The sequence below is a fragment of the Oryzias latipes genome, chromosome 1 (assembly GCF_053564925.1).
Source record: "Oryzias latipes strain Hd-rR chromosome 1, Olatipes_Hd-rR_3.1".
Lineage (NCBI taxonomy): Eukaryota > Metazoa > Chordata > Actinopteri > Beloniformes > Adrianichthyidae > Oryzias > Oryzias latipes.
The window spans coordinates 22,803,837-22,817,716 of NC_136237.1; the positions used below are offsets into that span (position 1 = coordinate 22,803,837).

General features: G+C 42.2%; 1 protein-coding gene across 2 annotated transcripts; it reads right to left on the bottom strand.

The window, feature by feature from the left end:
- Positions 1 to 6,228: 6,228 nt before the first annotated feature.
- Positions 6,229 to 12,188, bottom strand: LOC144994317 (methylmalonic aciduria type A protein, mitochondrial-like). 2 transcript variants are annotated; one of them, XM_078951783.1, is made up of 7 exons: positions 12,073 to 12,188; positions 11,333 to 11,758; positions 9,858 to 9,980; positions 9,531 to 9,701; positions 8,944 to 9,029; positions 7,745 to 7,894; positions 6,229 to 6,665 (listed from the first exon to the last, which is right to left on the bottom strand). In XM_078951783.1, exons 2-7 carry the CDS (start codon positions 11,736 to 11,738, stop codon positions 6,381 to 6,383), a joined length of 1,221 nt encoding a protein of 406 aa, XP_078807909.1. In that variant the 5' UTR covers positions 11,739 to 11,758; positions 12,073 to 12,188; the 3' UTR covers positions 6,229 to 6,380. The 2 variants fall into 2 exon arrangements, with proteins under 2 accessions (XP_078807909.1, XP_078807907.1); XM_078951781.1 differs by having other exon boundaries at positions 12,036 to 12,158.
- Positions 12,189 to 13,880: the final 1,692 nt, after the last annotated feature.

A 13,880-nucleotide genomic window follows, 5' to 3' on the forward strand; every position in this document is an offset into this window, starting at 1 on the left:
CACGCGGTTGCCAGGCCAGTGGTCCAATCCAGTGCAGCTGGCACAGAGTTTTGCCCATCTGCCTGCGTTGACATGTTAGCTCCCACAACCCTTGTCCGGGAGAATAAAATGCATGCTGGTGTTCTGGCAATGCTTCCCGAAATGTCAACCTGGCATAAAAACCCATGCCACCCCTTGGACCTCACAGGCCTGGCAGTGTGGGGTGCTGCCCTGGATCAAGCAGAGGAGCCAGAAACATGCCACGGTAACAACAACCGCTGACGGACTGCCGCGGTGCTACCATCTCGTCTGGGGAGGAGGATGGCTCTTCTCAGATCAGAACTTGGACATGAAAAGCTCAACTAATCCAAATTAGAGATCCAGAGCAACAAATGTATTGACTGGGTTTTTATTTTGCTAATGAATACAACCAATGGGTGAAAAAAAAAACTTTTTTTTTTTTCATCTTCCTAGCCGGTTTAGGGGAGAAGCTGTGAGGATCTGATACTGGCCGGTTCAGTCCTACAGCTCTTTCATTAACACAGGAAGCAGGAAAGCCAGGAGGCAGAGGACTCCAGCAGTACTTAACGGCCACCAAATCTTCCACTCTTATGCTAAACACCGACAACTTTCCCGTTTCTGCAACAAGAGTAAAACATCGTATGATGTGGCTGACTGCTCAGTTTTGCAGAGTCTTCGGTGACAACCAGAGCGTCTGGCAGCTTTCCATTCATGGAGAATAACGGCGGTTGTGTGTGTTTGTTCTCACGTGAAGGTGTGCGTGCAGGGACGAGCTGTGGACAGCTATGAGAGGCTGACCTCCACGTGTTATCAGAGGAAGTGTGCGGCCCAGTGTTACCTGTCACAACACGACCTGCCGGGAGCCCCGGAGCCCCCACCTGACCAGACCACTGGGCAGTCAGGAATAATGGAGACTGGCAAGGGGGCAACGAGGGGTCAGACGGAGGGGAGAGGAGATGGGGAGGAGGAGGAAGAGGGGAGAAAGGGACATATGATGAGAGGATTCCTGGAGGCATGACTGCAGACAAAGAGGGTGGGGGTGAAATGGGAAAAAAAAGTAGGAAAAGACTCTGCTGGGGAGAGCTACAGCTTGTAGAAATCCATCCCTCCTTAAGAAAAAATGAGCATCCTTTTGTTTTTGAAGTCCACTGGTTGAGGTTGATTCTTAACGTTGCCTGCAGAAACTGGAAGGCTAGTTGCACTTATGCAGGCAATTAGAGCCTGAGCGTAATTGCCTTTTGTATCCTGAGGAGGCGCTGCCTGCCATCTTGAGAGCTCTAATTAACATGGCGGCTGGAGGCTGCGCAGAGCGCTCCTAGAGGCGGACACGAAATAATGGAGACATAATCAGCATTAATGTCTTGGACCTGGAGAGCAGATTTTATAATCGCTACTGTGATGAGCCACAGGCCGCCAGTCGCGTGAAAGGGAAAGGTTGGATGACGATAACCTTTTTTTTTCTGACCAGACCCTCGCACAGATTTTTTTTTTTTTTTTTTTGATCAGTCATGACACATGGGGAGCCTAAGCAGCTGGATTTCATTAATTGAGTGCTGGCAGCGCTTCACTCTGGCGGCAGGGCTGAGTCACACTGGTGGGATTGCTCCGTCTCTCTCCCAGATATCATCTTCCAACCATAACTACAAATAATTATTCACTCAAATCCATTACTGGGGGTCAATCAAGTTCCCCAATCTGTTCTAAAGTCCAATTACTGCCGGCAAAGCTTTGTTGGCGCCTCTCTGCAGATGAAGGCCTCACCCACAGGCTGCTCAGTCGAACATGGTAAACAGAGGAATAAGCATGTGTGGGAGGGTGAGCCTCCTCAGGTGTGTAATAAAGCCGAGAGGCATTCTGCTCCCCCTGGAGCAGTCTGACCACACTATGGTGGACTTCACTGGGTTAAACAGATTTAGCTCATGAAATGAGATGCACTCTGAATACTCATCACTCTATGGGCTGGAGAACACACAGCATGCATAGTGCAGCCTGGTATTAGCATCCATCTCTGCGGCTGGTATAATACGACACGTTGCCGTGGGGGTCATCTTAAAAAGAGGCCTCAGAGTGGCCCATCAAAGCAGCAGAGCGTGTGGGGTGCAGTGCTGCAGCTCCGTCGGCCTGACTGCTTTGTTTGTGGCTACCTCGAAAGTGAATCCTCAGCCTGGAGGAAACGCTTCACACGCGCTCATCTGTCAGTACAGAGGGACGGCGGCGCGGCCAGTCGAGTCAGAGCAGCCGGGTGGCCAACAAGGCAGGCTGTGTGAGCGGCGTGAGTGTGTGAGTGACAGGGGAGGGATGGAGTGTAAACAGTGGGGCAGAGAAAATATTTGGCAGCCACGGATTTCGCAAGTTGTCCCACTTAAAAAGAGGAGAGAGCTCTGTGATGTTCGTCATAGGTGCACTTCAGCTGTGAGGGACAGGATAGAAAAAAGAAGAATCCCAAAAATCACGTTGTGATTAATATTATTGCAGAAAATAAGGATTTAGCAACAAACAAGCAGGAATTCTGTCCTCACAGACCAGTTACTTCCATCCTCCACTCGTTACCTGCATTAATGTCACCTATTTGAACTAGCTAACTGTATAAAAGACAACTGCCCACACCCTTAAACCGTTAGACTGCAAGCATCACTAAGAGCAAAGAGCTGTCAAAGGAAACCAGGGACAGGATTGTACGCATGAACTAGAGATCAATTAATGGGGAAATTATTAAGAAATGGAAGAAACACTAGATGATTAATCTCCCTCCTCCTGAGTCTCCATGCACCAGATCTCACCTGGTGGGAAGCATTGACTGTATAATAGAACTGGACTGAGCAGGAGTGATGTCACCCATGGAAAATGCCTTAGTTCCAGCTCCAGCTAAATAAAGCCAATCCAGTAGCCATTTTCTGCCAAACCAGGTTAGTAAGCAGTGATTGGTGCGAGTCGGTCTGAGTCATACGTTGGTAAAGATTCTCATTCATCAAGGTTACTTTGTATATTGAAGTTGAGTTATGGCATCTCCGCCTAATGTCTTTTTTGAAACGTTTCACCACTCATCCAAGTGGCCTCGAAATGCTTAAAAAAGAATACATTAAGTCCAGATGCCTTGACTCAACGTAAAGGCAATCTGTGGATGGAGTTGAAAGTTTTATGTTGCCCAGCAACAGTCCCGGAATGTCACAGCTCTTGAGCAGATCTGCATGGATGACTGGACCAAAATAGCAGCTACAGTATGGTCAAATCTGCTGAAGGAACTGTTTGACCCTCTGTCATTGCCAATTAGTTACATTATAAAGAATTGAGGTGAACTTTTGTTTTTGACCAACAAATTCTTTTCTGCGCCGTTATGCAAATAAATGTATGTGATTTCCTGGATTCTCTTCTCACATCCCTTCTCTCATGGTTGATGTGAATCTATGATGAGCATTACAGACCTCTTACATTTTTAAGTGGGACAAATTGCAGAATATGCACAAGTGGACGGGTGACGGAGTGTGTGTGTAACCAGGAAAAGACGGTGTGTAAGTGTGAAGTTACGTGTCTGCTTGTGTGTTGTGGAGTAAACACAGCAGAGACGACTGAGGCTTTGAGGATCAGCAGCTCTGACCGGTTCACACGCACAGAGCTACCAAATCAAGCAGGTAGCACAGCCAGTCTGACATTTTCCCCGCGCTCTGATCTGAGCACAAAAATCCTTAACGGAAACACAGAGCATGAGCACAAACTGTGGCTGAAACATGTTAGCTGTTTTCAGGGCTAACACCAGGCTTTGCAAGGAAAAAAAGTAGAGCTTTTGAAAATGAAAACCTGATGGTGGCACAGTCTTTTTTTTTTCTTGCATGTGCCAGGAGGAGCATTTGAACTTCAGACTGCTGACACAAAGAAATTCTGTCAATGCAGGCCCTCCATTAAACATGACTAACCTCATCAAAGAGCCAGTCTCTGTCCTCTGCTTACATTCAAGAGATCCAGGAAAATGCTCAACACATGTGTGCAGGCACTGTTTAGGCTGAGCCGGAAGAACACGAGCCGGGTTCATCTTTCCTAGTGAAACCACATGCTGTTGTTTACACTGGAGACAACTGTGTGTGTGTGTGTGTGTGTGTGTGTGTGCTGGTGCGAGCAGCTCCAGAGCATCTAAAGCTGCAGGACTCACTGTGCCTTTTGTTTTGCAAAGCTGTCTTATTTGTGAGAGGAGCACGTTGCAGGAAAAAAGGACGTCTGCATTCAGAAGGCCGTTCTGCATATTGTGCTGAGGCGGGAACAAGCGATCAGGGTCCCGGGAGCCAGTTCAGGGTTTGGGGGTAGGGAGAGTAGACTCAAGTATATTCAACAACAAAAAATTAAAAAATGTTGGGGTTTTTTTTAGCATGTACACTGTCCATGCTTCTTTCTGTTTAATTGTGACCACGAGTGTTCGGTCCAGCCGGCTGGGACTTCAGAAGTCTGTACTGCAGGAGATAACTTGACCTCGAGTGACCTGGCACCCTAAGCAGCCTTAAAAGGACGGGAGGCAGAGGCGTCGGGAAGGACGGAGAGCATGGCGCAGTGTCCCATCATTAGGGTAATGACAGCCAGGCTCAGTGGTATTTGGGAGACCTCTAGTGGTTATAATCTGACCATTTCATAACACGCGCAGGGCTAAATTATATATTATATATTCATCTTTGAAATTTTCAAAGTTCTTTCATTTTCAAATAAAAATCAGTTGAATGTGCATCAATGCACTCTGGAACTTTCTCAGTGCAGCAGGATGAATGGCGTCGTGAGGTCCAAAGTGGCAGCACCCATAATTCCACCTCCCACCGCTGACTGTCCACAGGAAGCGGTCTCTTTTGGAGAGCACATGGCATCAGAATGGATGCCTCTCACCCGCCCACAGACCGTTTTCCCTCCTGCTGTTGGGAGACGCTTCAGGAGTCTCCGGTCCAGAGCAAACCGGCTCCAGGATATTTTCTGTCTTACATCTGTTCCCCTGGCAGAGACGCCTAAACCTACACACACATACGCGCACACTCAGTGCCAGAGCTGAGCTGAACACATATACATGCATTTTATCAAGGGTCCATTGGAGATTTTATAAAAAGATTTTTAATTTTTGAACATAGATTTCAATAAAATTCAGTTATAATAGTTTAGTGTTCCTTTGTTTGGTGCAAGGAGCAGTTTCAAACCAGAACAAAAAAAAAAAAGATCAATAATACTAAAGATCTAACAAACAGCTAGGATTGTCTGCCGGCAGAGTTAACAACCGTAAAATCTCCACTTTTTTAATTTCATGAGCAAACAGAGAAAATGCTGCATATATTGATGGATTTGACATTATTCTACAATCAATTCAAGATCCACATCACACTTTAATGTAATTCAAGGCAGAAACAGCTTCATCAAATGAAATCTCTCAATAAAATCTTTTTTTGTCAGAAAAAGTTGAAAAGATTGCCGTAATTCTCTTGAATTACAATAATTGATGAGGTCAGTGTGAGCTGCTCACAGTTTGTTCTTTTAAATCTTTTCTTATAATCAAAGAATGTTTCCAAAGAGAATCAAAATACTGAAAGATGACCTTTGACAAACTTTCTCATGAAAGCAGTTCTAGGTGCTGTGGTTCTTGAGCTCAAACTTACGGTGGCCCTGAAAGCCCAAATCATGTCAATAAATCCCTCAATGCAAAAACACATGAAAGATCACAATGACAATTAAAAAAAAAAAAACAAATAAAAAAAGCACGACATTTAGAAAATATTAACAAAATAAAAACTTCATTCCATTTAAAAAAAAATTAAAGAAACAAAAAGGAAAATTAAAGTAATTTCAAGAAATGAAAATGAAATGCAAAGAAAGAAGAAACAAAAAAAGGAAACGGGAAAAGGGAGCTATTATGGGAAATCACAGATTGGATGATGACGTTATTTGGCACAGCCATATCTCCCAGACAGTATTTCTTTCAGCTTCTGGCCACACCCACTGCAGAAGTTCAGCGATTATCCAATGCTGCTTTACCTTTTTTTCCAAACTCAAACGTCGTCATCCGATCAGCAATGTTCCATGGCACCTACCTCTTCCAGTTTCTTATTTGGTTTCATTTTTTAAGATTTTATTTAGATTTCTGGAAATTCCTTTTGTTTTACAAAACATTTTTTTTATGTTTTCATTTATCAAATGTAATGTTACTTTTTTTTATTCTCCGTTTTGCTTTTCTAATTGTCATTGTGAGCTTTAACGTGTTTTTGCGTTGAGTGATTTGCACTTCAGGGCCACCGTACAAAGGGGAGGTCTTGTCACACAGCATGAGGTAAAGGCTTTCTTTTGTGTGGGTCGCACATGTTCACTCTGTAACTTGGGACCAGCAGCAAAACCTGCTTGCATCCCACGGCGTTCCGGCCTGCTGCTCACTGTGCAGAGAAGGCTTTAAGGAGCAGGTCAGCAGCCAGTCCAGGAGAGACGACTCCTCTGGTGACCTTCTCCTCCAGGTCAGGTAGAGCCTCCTTGACTTTTGGGTGATTTTGGAAATGACAGAGGACGTTCTCCTGGATCAAAGTCCACATCCACACCTTTTGCTGGGCCCTCCGTCTGTCCTGCAGCTCGCCGCTGCTCAGCATGGCGTGCCTGTAGGACTCCATCTTGGCCCAGACTTCTGGGATGCCCTCAGAGGTGTAGGAGGAGGCGTGCACCACCTTTGGATGAAGTTTGTGATTGGGAAAGTGGGGTTTCATAAAACAGGGTATTTAACTACATCCTCACTTTTGTTAAGGGCTTCTTCTTATTGATCATCTCACTTTTGTGCTACAAATGTTCATAAAACGCCTGCTGCTGCAAGAATCTGCTGACAAGAGCTTCTGCCTTAAGTGCATTCATTTGTCATAATAAATGGCATAATGTAAAGTACAGTTTGGCAAAGAATGGATTACAAACGATTTAGAGAGTTTCTGTCAACATCATTAAGAGGACACTTTAATGAGAACTGCTCTTTAGTCCAATAAAGAAAAAGTTATTCCATGCACCAGAAATGGACTTTTACTAAAGTCACTGTTCATTCAGACTTTAAACATTGGGACCAGGAAAGACCACGGCCTGCAAAGTAGATCCTGTTTCAGAAACATAACCAACATCTCAGTATGATAACGCAAAAAACAAAAAGCTTCTATGTGTGGAACTAATCTGTTGTCTGGGGAACTGCCAACATCTGAAATGTCTTCCAGGTTTGGGCTGCATGGCACTTTCATCTTAGAGTCGCTTTTTTACTTTTTGCTGACGTCTATTATTCACCAGAAAACATCATCTCTCTTTGCCCACAAAAGTGAACAGTTTCAAATACAGTTAGAAAGAAATCTGCTCCACTGTCCAACCAGAAAGTTCTTTTAAAAAAACAGGATTTTTTGTTCTGAGTTTGAAGATGGAGTTTCAGAGTTTTCCTTTGTCCGTTTGTTTCCCAGGACAGGAAGAGTTTACAAAGCTGATATGCCATTTCAGAGGTTTGCTTGTGGGGCAGCCTGGTTCACATTCATAAATAACAAACACAAGGCTGACCCTGAAGGATGAAGCTGCCGGCGATTTCAGATTTTTGTGATGCTTTCAGCTCAGCACAATGTTACTGTGAGCTCTTCCAGTTTCACAGGCTGCTGTGCGGTTTAAGTGCAGTTTGTGTGGTGAAACACCGTCGTGATCATTCTGATCACAGTGTGTTTGAAATAATCAACAGGAAACTGCAAGTGGTAAAAAAGAAAGTCTCATCTGAACCAGCAAATTCACACACCTTAGTGTTCCAGGATTTAGTCCTTCTCCTCAGCAGCTTCAGCGCGCTGGTGTAATCCGTCTGGATTCTTCTGGCCGGCACCACAAGGTCACCATCTGACTTTGTCACCACAACCAGGTCTGCCCTCTCAATGATGCCCCTCTTGATGCCCTGGACAAAGACCTAAGCTTTAAAACCACACTTTAGGTCTGGTTTCTTTACTGCCTGTCCAGTTTATAGACGTCATCTTTTATGTTTCAGCTCTTCTGTTGTTCTTCACCACACTTTACTTATGCAAATATTTTAAATCTGTACTATGTGTATCTGGGGGATACTGCTGGTGGTTATAGGTTGGCACATTCAGCCATCAGTGAGTGAATGGAGCTGTGACTGTAAAGCACTGTGGGCCTTTATAGTTATATAGGGCCAGAAAATGCATAGAAGAAAAAGGAAACGACATCAGAGATATATGAACATTCGAAATGGTTTAAAGAAAGACGTCAAATGTTTCAGATTGCAGATGGTTTTATAGAGAAGATGAAGGAAAAACACGTCCTGGACTATCAATTTAGTGGAAATCAACTATTTTGTAGGATTCAGAAAGTTAAAGGGCATTGTGTTCTACATCTACAATGAATAAACAAAAACATGTTTGTTCTCAGCACAAAAAAGCAAGATCAGTTTACAAAAGAACTGATATCTGCAGGCAGACAACTCTGACCGAAAACTGTTTATCCGCTTCGTTCATCGCCGTCCTGATCAAAGTATGACCCTATGTGTCACAAGAGTGAGAGCGAAGAAGACAAATACGTCTGCATGAAAGCAAAGCAAAGCATCAGAAATAAATGCAAGTTTGTTTCTATAAAAGGTCAGAAAAATGAGATACTTGTCTGTTGCTTTATAAAAGAGCAAAAAATAACTTCTGGATTCTTGTGACGGCTTGTTGGACAATGTGGGCGGTCCTAAAAAAGCGGATTGATCACATTAGGAAGGAGAGACAGAAATAAAAAGATTTGAGTCAAACGCTGATGTTTTTACATTAAACTCCAGGTTGTTAAATACAATTATGATAAATTGATGCAGTTTCATTTTCAGCCATTACAACAGAGAACAAACATGAGTGATATACATAAACCCTCAAAGCTCCATGTCTCGTCCGCCGCTGAACAAGACCAGAGGTTTGAGGAAAAAAAAAAAAAGGTGATGTTCCTCGAACCCACCTGGAGTTCATCGCCCCCTGCTGGTGGAATCAGAAGCACAAACATGTCCACCATGTCGGCTACAGCAAATTCAGACTGTCCGACACCTGGGAAAAAAAAAAAAAAATATATATATATATATACATATTGTTGCTGCCTAGAAATGAACAAATAAATCATGTCAATCTAAATTTATTCATACCCCCCCTCCTCAATCTAATTAAGTCTCCTGATCGGTTACATTAGCACATATTCTGTTGCACGCCTGTACAGTGAGAGTAAAATCATGCAAATTTTAATCAAGACTTCCTGAAAAGCTGAAAAAATGCTTTTGAATAATCATGAGCTTGGACAAACTTGAGATTCCTCACAGTGAATAAATTTCCTCCTTGAAAAAAAAAAAAGCAGTTCTGATGCGCAGATGAGACTGGCACAAATTCGTCCCTAATAGTTTCACTCAAGACCGCAAGAGAGTCAGAAGTACCGCGAATCCTTTTTGGACAGCTACTTCCTACTTTTTATGAAGCCGTCCAAACAACATTACAATTATCTTTAGGCTAATAAACATGATGCTGCGGCGGAGGAAGGACATTTGGGATGAGGCTCACCTACGGTCTCCACGAGGATCACGTCGTAGCCCGCCCCCTCACAGAGAACAATGGCCTCATTAGTGGTTCTGGTGACACCGCCGAGCGTCCCTGAGGTCGGCGACGGTCTGATAAAAGCATTCATGTCTCGAGAAAGCTCAGTCATGCGAGTTTTATCGCCCAGCAGGGAGCCTGCAGAAGCATTGGAGTCGGTGAATGACTTCTGCTTAAAGAGCTAATTAGGAGAAGAACTCATGAAACTGTGATGTAGATGAAAGGTGTCAACTCTTTAAAAAAAACGTGACAAACTTTGCATTAGTTCTGACAAAAAGTGTGGTCAGATGTTACCTCCTGTGGTGCATGAGGACGGGTCAACAGCCAGGACAGCCACTTTGTGACCACGCCCCGTTAACATTTTCCCCACTACCTCAATGAAGGATGACTTCCCAGCACCAGGGGGACCAGAAAGCCCTGACAAATCAGAACAGAGAAAGAGCACTCATCCAACCCTTTTCTGAATCCCTTCCGGGGTTGCTGGGGTCAAATCCAGCTACCTTTGGGCACAGGCAGGGTACACCCCGGACAGGTTGCCTTCAATTTACCTATGAAGCATGTTTTTGGATTGTGGGAGGAAGCTAAAGAAAAACCTACACATGCACCGGGAGAACCTGCAAACTCCACACAGAAAGGTCCTGGCAGGGATTTGAACCACTCACTGTTAGGTGAGAGAGATAACCCCTTCACCGCCGTTCAGCCCACTCATCAAACTTACTGATGGTTTATTTGAGAAATCCACAACTCACTAAATGTGCATAAGACCAGTTTAAACAAATGAAACCTAAAAAAATCTGACTGTTAATAACAAAATGCATTTAAAAAATGAAGACCCTCAACAGACCGGAATCTTCAAAATGAGATCAATCGATAATCAATATTGGAAAATGTTGTTTGGAGTGAAACACAGTAGGTTTATTTTGATATAAGGGAAAAACAACCAAGTTCCATCACAACAGACAACACGTATGTGACGATCAGTCCATCATTCCAGTCCAATGTGTGGAAACACTTTGAATTTAGCAAAGACATGTGACCATATAGTATGCTAGAATGTTCTAAGAATTTTCAGTTTGGATTATTTTAAAGTGGAAAAACAACAGTGGGCTGAACTTTAGGAAGCTAAAATGTGAATAGATTTGACATTAATTCTTGTTTGTTTACATATTTAATTTACACTTGATTATCTTGCAAGAAATACAAGGAATCTGGAAAACTTCACCTGCTCTGTTCTGTACCAGGTATTTATCTCTGAGTCACTCTGGTTGAAGTTTTAGCTAAAGATCAATGTTAGGTCAGTGAATCGGATCGTTCAAAAGAACCAAAAACGACTGTGAAGCTTATCGTTAATCACAAATGACAGGAATCGGATCATTAAAATGAATCGTTCCACGTCGTGCACTCAGATTGTTAGGCTGCATTTCAGTCAGGCAGAAAATCAAGACTTGAGCTTAATACAGAATCATCTTTTTGTAATGAAATATTTGAACACAAAGTGTTTAAATGATGAAATCATGCAAAGTTTTTCCCACACATTCACACAGTGGTTGAGGTCTGACATCTATAGAGTTCAATCCTGATAGAAAATACATAGTGTCAGGAGGGACAGAACCACATACAAACAAAAAATATCAGACATTTTAGGTTAAAGTGCACCCTCCACAGCAGAATGTGGTGAATGGTACTCACTATGCCAGCTCACTTTCATATAACTATCCTCAGAACCCTATCAGAGTACTATAAAAATGAATTGTTCCAAGCACACGTACCTACTCTGAAAGCCACTGGCCTGCCTCCGTTGCAGCTCTCCTGCGTCCGGCTGTACGCCAGCACCCTCTGCAGCAGCACCTGAGCCAGCTCCTTCTTCCTGGAATGCTGGGTCTCCACCAAAGTGATGGACTCTGCTAGAGACGCCCGCTGCCCTGAGACCAGCCCATCAAAGAGTCTGTTCAGCAGCCTTTGCTCCGGCCCGCTCAGCTCCTGTGTGTAGTGTCTGTCAGCGGTGCTGCTCACGGTCCTCCTGTGGGGACAGCTGTGACCCGGGATGCTGCTCTTGTAACACAGCAGGGGAGCTGGGAGGACCCCTGGATGAGGGTAGCAGGTCCTGGTGACCTTGTGGACTGAAAGTGAGGGAAAGGCGAAGTGGCGTAGGAGGCAGAAGGCAGGCCGTCTCATTTTGTAGTCATATGGGGAAGCTGGAAAAAACATAACTGTGTGTTGGCTAACAACTTATTTTCTGTCTTATTAAAGCAGTGACAACATTTTAGAAAATCTTTTCCAGATTTTTAGGCTAAAAATAATTGAATTTAAAATATTAGCATCTTTTGGCAGGCAGTGACATGACTACATGTCTGTGGACAAATAAATCCACTGAGTGACAGTGGGTAACGATAACTTCTGCAGGTAAAAAAGATTTATGCTAACTCAACACAACAACGGTTTCGTTTATCCTCAAAAGATAATTTGACTCACCAAGTTAAAAATAAAAAACGGTGTGAAAGTTAGTTACCCCTTCAGTTTAAATCCCAGAGATACCTCTGAATTTGCACTCGTTGATTTGGGATGTAACAAGTTACACACCGACCTTGGTTCATTCATCTACTTCCGGTTTCCGGTCAAATGGGCACCGCCCACCAAAGCACTTCCGCTGATTTTTTTTCCTTTCTTTTTTTTGTGTGTAAAAATTTAATAACATGAAATTTAACCGAAAAACTTATTTGATATTTGAACAATTTTTAAGTTAAAAAAAAAATCGGTGTAGTCAATATGATCATTTTTGTACTATTTGTTATCTTGTTTACTTTTCATATGCTGTCTATTTATTGTAAACTTACACACTGTACATACAGTATTATTATGCTGTCTATACTTATCCTCAAGTATAGTTAATGAAAAAGACTAAAGGTGTACTGCTTTATACAACGGGTAGTAGACCTGAAGTTTATTTTGTCACGCATATTTGAGTTTAGGTAAGCAATTTCATTGTTACAATGAAAATGACAAATAAAATGAATTATGAATCTTGAAAGCAGAGTAATTATACCATAGACCATGAACATGTAGTGAAAATGTACTAACTGAATGAGACAAAAGTGAAACATTTTTAAGTTTACTTTATATTGATAGTATTGAATAGTACCGGTAAATTTCATGTATTCTGTTACATGTGTAATACACTTAAATAAACTACTTGTGCAATAGGTGTTGAACAAAATAAAATCAAAAGCTTCTCTATTGATAGACAAGGTTTAATGTGTGTTTGAGAAATCTATGTTTGCAGTTTGGTGAGAGCATAAATTATACTTTTTAATAATTAAGAATATAAATGATTGGTCTATCTTACAAATCAGTGGTATTTTTTTACTTCAGTTCATGATGCCAAAAATATTTTTAGTAGATAATTGCAGCAAACTGCAGTATTTATGTTAAAGGTGTTTTAATAAAGAAAACCAATACTGAGCGATTAAAGGGGTAAAAATGTGTTTTTTTAGAAAAACGGCACACTGTGCATGTAGTGTGTAAATTCAGCCTGTGACAAAACATATCCTTTAATGTTTATGTAATGTGGCTTCTTAACTTAAGTGTAATAGCTGTCAAAAGAAAGTTTATATCAATAAACTCAGTAGGGCATCTACATGATTCATTTGAGGAATAACCAATAGAAGGCAGCCTGTCGATGGACAGTTTGAACCAGCAAGTGGCAGCAAAGTGTTTCTGTTAAAGGGAAAAAGAAACTTATCAAGCCTGACAAAAGCAAATAACAACCTGATGACTGGTGAAAGTCTAAGAACTCAGCCATGTTCTCCCTACCATGACAAAGGTGGATAAAGGTGGAGAGGATTTCATGTAATCCATGGACACCAGTGAAGATCACAAATCACTGAAAAAAGGTTCAATGGGTCTAGATGACCCAACTCTCAATGTTAAAGTGCCTAGGAAAGCACAAGGGTTAAAATGCTCATAGTTTTCACAGTATTTGTACAACCTTTTCATACATTAAATGATAAATGAAGACTTTAGTTTCAATTTCTTCTGATTTCCTGCAGCCTTTCGGAGCTTTGCCCATCATTCTTTAACAAGCTTTAAGATATCAATTGGTTATTTTATCAAGAAAATGCTTTTCAGAAAAATGAGAAATAGCACTTGTGTTCTCAGTAATCGTGACCTACATGTATTTTTCTCTCATCTTCCTATCTTTTTGTGTTCATCACCAGTAAACCTACGAAATTGTCAAGCTTTGGTTCCATAAGTTGGATTAAAGTTGTCTCCTTTTGGGTCGATTGTAGTTCCTTAACCTGCTTCTGATCCCTTCACCAT

Excerpts from the sequence above, each read along its gene's own strand:
- LOC144994317 (XM_078951783.1), bottom strand. The coding sequence starts at position 11,738 with ATGAGACGGCCTGCCTTCTGCCTCCTACGCCACTTCGCCTTTCCCTCA. Across the intron at positions 9,981-11,332 it reads GCCAGTGGCTTTCAGAGTAG|GGCTTTCTGGTCCCCCTGGT; the intron begins GTACGTGTGCTT and ends CTGATTTGTCAG. Across the intron at positions 6,666-7,744 it reads CTAAATCCTGGAACACTAAG|GTGGTGCACGCCTCCTCCTA; the intron begins GTGTGTGAATTT and ends CTTCATCCAAAG.